Source organism: Leucoraja erinacea, chromosome 30 (assembly GCF_028641065.1).
Source record: "Leucoraja erinacea ecotype New England chromosome 30, Leri_hhj_1, whole genome shotgun sequence".
NCBI classification, from domain to species: domain Eukaryota; kingdom Metazoa; phylum Chordata; class Chondrichthyes; order Rajiformes; family Rajidae; genus Leucoraja; species Leucoraja erinaceus.
Genome location: NC_073406.1, coordinates 4,030,418 through 4,036,417, shown reverse-complemented (window position 1 = coordinate 4,036,417; position 6,000 = coordinate 4,030,418). Strand labels below are relative to the sequence as shown.

The 6,000-nt window shown below is 35.8% G+C and overlaps 1 protein-coding gene across 2 annotated transcripts in view; it reads left to right on the top strand.

Annotated features, from left to right (window-relative positions):
* Nucleotides 1-259: 259 nt before the first annotated feature.
* capzb (capping actin protein of muscle Z-line subunit beta) overlaps nt 260-6,000 on the top strand; it is a 32,288-nt gene continuing 26,547 nt past the window's right edge. For both annotated transcript variants that reach the window (XM_055659163.1, XM_055659162.1), the window contains exons 1-2: nt 260-413; nt 5,872-5,985. In XM_055659163.1, coding sequence (XP_055515138.1) covers nt 5,918-5,985 — 68 coding nt within the window. In that variant the 5' untranslated portion in view covers nt 260-413; nt 5,872-5,917. The remainder of the gene's footprint in view (nt 414-5,871; nt 5,986-6,000) is intronic.

Below are 6,000 nucleotides of genomic sequence, written 5' to 3'. Positions count from 1 at the left end.
GGAAGACACAAAATGCTGGAGTAACTCAGCGGGACAGGCAACATTACTGGAGAGAAGGAATGGGTGACATTTCGGGTCGAGACCCTTCTCGACCCGAAAAGTCACCCATTCCTTCTCTCCAGAGATGCTGCCAGTCCCGCTGAGTTACTCCAGCATTTTGTGTTTACCAGGGATCAGTTAATTTTGTTTTAAATAACCTTTGGTCTGATTAAATTCATAAAATGCACAAAATGTGTTTTTTTACACAGCTTGTTAAAACTATTTGTATTCTATTAATTTTTTTGTGAACAGGTACCGACTCTCTGTGAAGACCTATTATCATCAGTTGATCAGCCATTAAAGATTGCCAGGGATAAAGTGGTTGGAAAGGATTACTTGCTTTGTGACTATAACAGAGATGGTGACTCATACAGGTGAGATAATGGAAATGGAAATAATGGTACAGACATAACCATAACACTATGGTCCAACTTCCACCCCTGCTGATTCCTCAGCTAAGCTGGTGAGCCCTTGAAACCCCAAGCACTATATATATATATTTTTTTTTTTCCCTCGCAGTCACTGATTTTTATTTTTTGTCTGACTAGAAGGTTGGATATGATTTAGTAAATCAGAATATAGTCTTTCAACATCAACAATATGATACGAATTATTGATATAAACTTCAGTGCCAGTCCTGAAATTACAAGCAACTCAAATAGGTAGAAGCTTGATTATTCATGCTTAATTCCTGAACAACGCTGTTCTATTTTAAGACCATTTGAAGCCTTTTCCTTTTATTTTATTTGTTTGTAATTCTTTCTTTACATACAGACCCAAGTAAGATAGTAAAAGAATGGGAATGTCACGACTAGGGCAAACCTGATGCTAAGTATGTAATTCATCCAAAAATAAAAAATTGGAGATCAGTGTGTGTGGGAAGGGGAATAGAAAATAAATTGCAAATGCTGTTTTTTTACCAAAAATAGACACAAAATTCTGGAGTAACTCAGCAGGTCAGGCAGCATCTCTGGAGGACATGGGTACGTGACGTTTTGGTAACAAGACTCTCCTTCAGACCCGCTGAGTCACTTCAGCATGTTGTGCATATCTGTGGGAAAGTGACATGGTTTATGTCAGAAAGCTACAATTTGCCCTGTTCAGTGGACTCATTTATTCATTAATTTTTAATGTTCAAGATTCTTCTATGGTTGATTTATCTTTTAACTTGTAACTTTGCATCTCTTATCCTGAGGAAAGCACGACTTCTTGTTTAATGCAAAGATTCCTCTTGTGATTGAAGATTTCTGATAGTCACTTGTTCTGCAAGCTCCAGAAGAAATAAATCGTCTCGAGGTTCCTTCTTATTCTACTTGTCATTCAAATTAAAGCTGGTGCACGTTTTATGGAACATGCGTGTTCTACAGTGCTTCATTTTCCAATATCTTTGGGACTTCTGGATTAAACTAGAAATAGCATAAGCTTAACTTTGATTTAATAACTTTAAAAAATGTTGCAACTTTAGTTTAACCTTTCAGATTGTTTTAATTAAATAAAATCAGTTTATTTTTATTTGATATGAATTGTTAAGTAACATAGCACATGATGACTAAATCTGAATTTCTGGGATCAGTCCAAGCAAGGGAGTATTCTACTCCTTACACGTGGATCACTATGTTCCTAAAGATTTGTAAGTCGAGGTGACTTATCCAGATATTAAAACAATCTTAAACTCTGATTTTTTTTATAACGTTAATGCATTTACAAACTTTATATCTGGGGCATGATCTAGTTTTTGAAGCAAATACATTTGGGACTTCAGATTTCTCACATTGTTTTCTTCTGAGATCTACACATGCTTTCTTTCTTGCATTTCTCTTTTAAATGAAATCCTTATGAGGAAACTGGTGCCAGCTACACAGTTTGAAGTCGTTAGCTTTAGCAAAAAAACATTCTCTGTGGAAAGAAATCCATGTTACATCTAGTCAGTGACCAGGGCCATGTGGCTTTTTGTTGCACACATAAAATGCACTTTAACTTGTTAGCTAAAATGGGAATTTAAAAAGTACATTATCCATACATAAAAGGCTTGTTGATTCTTTTTTTAAGGTTAAGACCCCCAGACACTTGCTCATGAATATTCCCAGCAAAAAATATTGTACTGTTTAAATGTGAATGGATACATTCCTGGAAATAGGCATCTCTTCCATTCCATTTTGGCAGCAGCATTGCGGTGATGGAGATCAGGAATGCTATGTCTCTGCAACTACAATTTAATAAGCCTTTAAAACCTATGCAGTATGTGCAACAGAAAGCCATATGGTGCAAGCCATTTGGTTTTGGGCAAGGAAAGCAGAATTTAGTCAGTTACAAGTGTATTCTTCCTGCATAAAAGAAGAAAGAAGAAAAGGAAAAAGAAAAGCACTACCTTAAACATTTCATCTTCTATTTAAACATGTATATACTGCGATTTGCAAATGTCAATTCTGTTTTTGAGTTGTATTGTGCTGAAATCAAGGCAAATGGGCATCATTGTGACATGACCTTGGAGCAGCTTGATTTGGTTGTAATTATTGAATATGGAATGCTTGGCATCTATTGTTACCATGGCAATTAGAGCTTTTGATATCTTTACTACATATGCCTGCATAATATGCTTGAAAGTCACATGTTCTTAATCTGAAAGTACATTTGCCAGAATCTGCTGTCTATAAATTTTAATACTCATTGTGAAATTTGTGGTGTTTGGAGTCACTAATGTTTCCTAAATGGCTTCAATATGAGTCTTTTTTAAAGAAACAATTGTACAAAAATGTAAAACTTGGATTTTGTTAAAAGCAATTTTAATTAAATATAAAATCCTTTGTCTACTGTAGCAAATACAATTCTCTGTAGGGAGATAGCTAATGCTCTCCTGATAGAGAATGGAGGAGGCCCAGGACAGAAAGGCCATAAAAAGGACATACAAAGTATTTTTGGTCATGCACATAGAAATCAACACCACATAGACAAACTCACTTATTGAACTAATTGTAAGTTTTAATATAGTGCCCTCACCCTAAAGGGTTTTATATAAACAGTTGGTATAAGCCGAAGATGGGGTTGGGGAGGGATGGAGAGAGAGAGAGAGAGGGAAAGTAAGGGTTACTTAAAGTTAGAGAAGCAATATACCCCTAGGGTGTAAGCTGCTCAAGCAAAATATGAGGTGCTATTTCTCCAATTTGCGTTTGGCCTAATTCTGACAATGGAGGAGGCTCAGGACAGAAATGTCAGTATGGGAATGGGGAGGGGGAGTTAAAGTGTTTAGCATTAGGGAGATCACGTAGCCCTAGGCAAACTGGGCGGAGATGCTCTGCAAAACAATCGCCGTGCCTGCGCTTAGTCTCGCCGATATATAGGGGTCCACACCTGGAACAGCAGATACAGTAGATGAGGTTGGAGGGAGGTGCAAGTGAACCTTGTCTCACCCGAAATGACTGTCGGAGTCCTTGGATGGCAGTCTAAGGACAGGTGAATGACAAATGAATCGACATATTGATAATTTGCTTAAAAAAGATTACAGTTGCTTTCGACCAAGATATTAGCAACCAGAGGATGATCTACAACAGGCAGTCTTTTAAAGTTATACACTAGGTACAAATTTAAAAACTTGAATATACAGGAGGTTGTCAGAATAAACTGATTTCTTCATTCAATTAATGAGTGAAAATCAATTTGTTAAAAAAAAATTGCAAATAAATCTTCAATCTCAAACCACACAGTTTTAAATTGTGCTATAAGCCAAACCATGTTAATGTTTTCCCATTATTTTCTAAAAATGTTTAAATATATGAATGTATGTAAATACCTTTCAGTTTAGTCTTAGTATTGGAAACAGATACCACTCCTTCCATTGTATTTTGATATTGGTATGTTTCTCTGAGGCCAAAGGAAAAATTGATAGTCAAGTTTTCCGTCGGCAGTGGAGCTTAACGAGTTAAATTAATCTGTGTCTTTAAGTTGTGCTTATGTGCATGTGCTCGCTGTGCAACCCTTTTACTCGCTGCCATTGGTAACATCTGTGTTTAATATTTTGTCCTTTTCCTTGTTCTTTATTGTATCATATAAATAAACAAGACTATGCCACGTAAACATGGATGAACTCTGCCAATTTTCTTTACAGTGCAACCTTTTGTCTGCAATATTTCTTCAGAAATTAAACATTTAAAATTATAATTTAAGCAATTTTTGACTGGAAGTTGTGCTGTGACAGAATTTTGGTGGATCCAATATTTTGTAATAACTTTAAATATGATATTTTCAGTTTTGAAAAATATTTATACTACCAATAGATAGAATGAGGGACACTTATGTAATGGAACAAAAGCAAAGAATGAAGCGTGGGACATCTTCGATAACAAAAAAATAATTAAATTAGAAGGACAAATAATTATTGGAATTTGTAAGATTTGATTGTTTTGGAAAACTAAAGTTTTTAAGTATCGCTAGGCATGTAGCTAGAAAAGGCAGAGCAACTGTTCAGTATACTGCAATAAAGATGGGTGCTACATATAAAAATTATTAAACAATTGGGAGAGCAAGCAATTTAAATCCAAAGGACTTTGATTCCAATTGTTGGTGGGAAATGATAGTTTAAGTGTAGAAGGATGTATTGTGCACTGTAAGGACAGAATGAACAAAGAATATGAATATAATTTTGACACAGTTGCCCAGACAACATGTGTGGCGTTTAACTGTGGTAAATTGCTCATTTAGATGCCTTCTCTATTCAGAAAGCAGAAAATATTACCAGTACTAAATTATTTTAAAAAATTGATAAACAGAATTGTCGCTATAGATGGGATATTCTACACCACTCTCTATTTGATGTGACATTTCATAAGAGCTACATTGAATTCTTTCAAAGCATAAGTTGAACAGAATCAAGTTTGTCCAAGGCACTTAAGATAAATTCTTAGAAAGATGGCCTGTAGTGGCAAAGCTATAAATGGGTTTTCTACAACTTTGCGCATCTTCATCCTAAAGTTTGATCGAGAGTGGCTGAGCATCAGACAATTCATAAGGTGGAAGGAAATGTTTCCCCTTGAGATTCATGCAATTTGTTTGAATGTTAAGGAATCAAAATGCAGGTGGCCAATATATTATTAAATAATGCATTCATTGCTAATATACTAAGTATTTGGATGGGGGTGTGAGGGGAAACGGGTCTCTCTGCTGATAATAAAAGAACATAAATATCACGGTTCCTCTTCTTTGTACCAATACAGCTCCAAATTAAAACATGTCCCATACTCTTCTAACAGTATCAACATGCTTTAATAAGTGCATTAAAATATAGGGAGACACTTGACACACATGATTTAGAAACTGATCGCCATATTAATTCGCACAATGATCAGCTCCTCAACATATATATGTGGATAGATATATTCAAGAAAAATTCAGATGGGGTATGGAGCCAACCTTGCAAGTAAATGGACTATGAGTAGGAAATCAACTGACACTGTGGGGTAGTGGCTATCATACTTTAGCAATTTGCAATTTAATGTATTCCCAGCACCTTCATAGATGGATGGTGTGCAATGAATTTTGCCGATCTAAAATAATTGGTGGCTGTGAACCAATGTGTGAACGGTGGTTTTAATTTTCAGAGACGAGTGCTTGAATCTATTTAAGGCATGAGATTCCTTATAAATGTATTTTTGTCACATATATTTTCTAGAAAACCAACAGAGGAATATCACTTATTATCTAAATGGGCGGGTCTGTTGTAAAATTGATTTGTGCAATCAGATTGCTTACGCCCGATAGTGCAGTCTGAAGTAAACCAAGTTCTGTCAGAAGACTTTGTAATGGCTGCCCGTTTCTAATTGCACTGTGCCCTTTTTTTAGATCACCATGGAGTAATAAATATGATCCCCCTCTGGAAGACGGTGCCATGCCATCAGCTCGCCTGCGGAAACTAGAAGTTGAAGCCAATAAAGCATTTGATCAGTACCGAGACCTGTAAGTGATGTAATG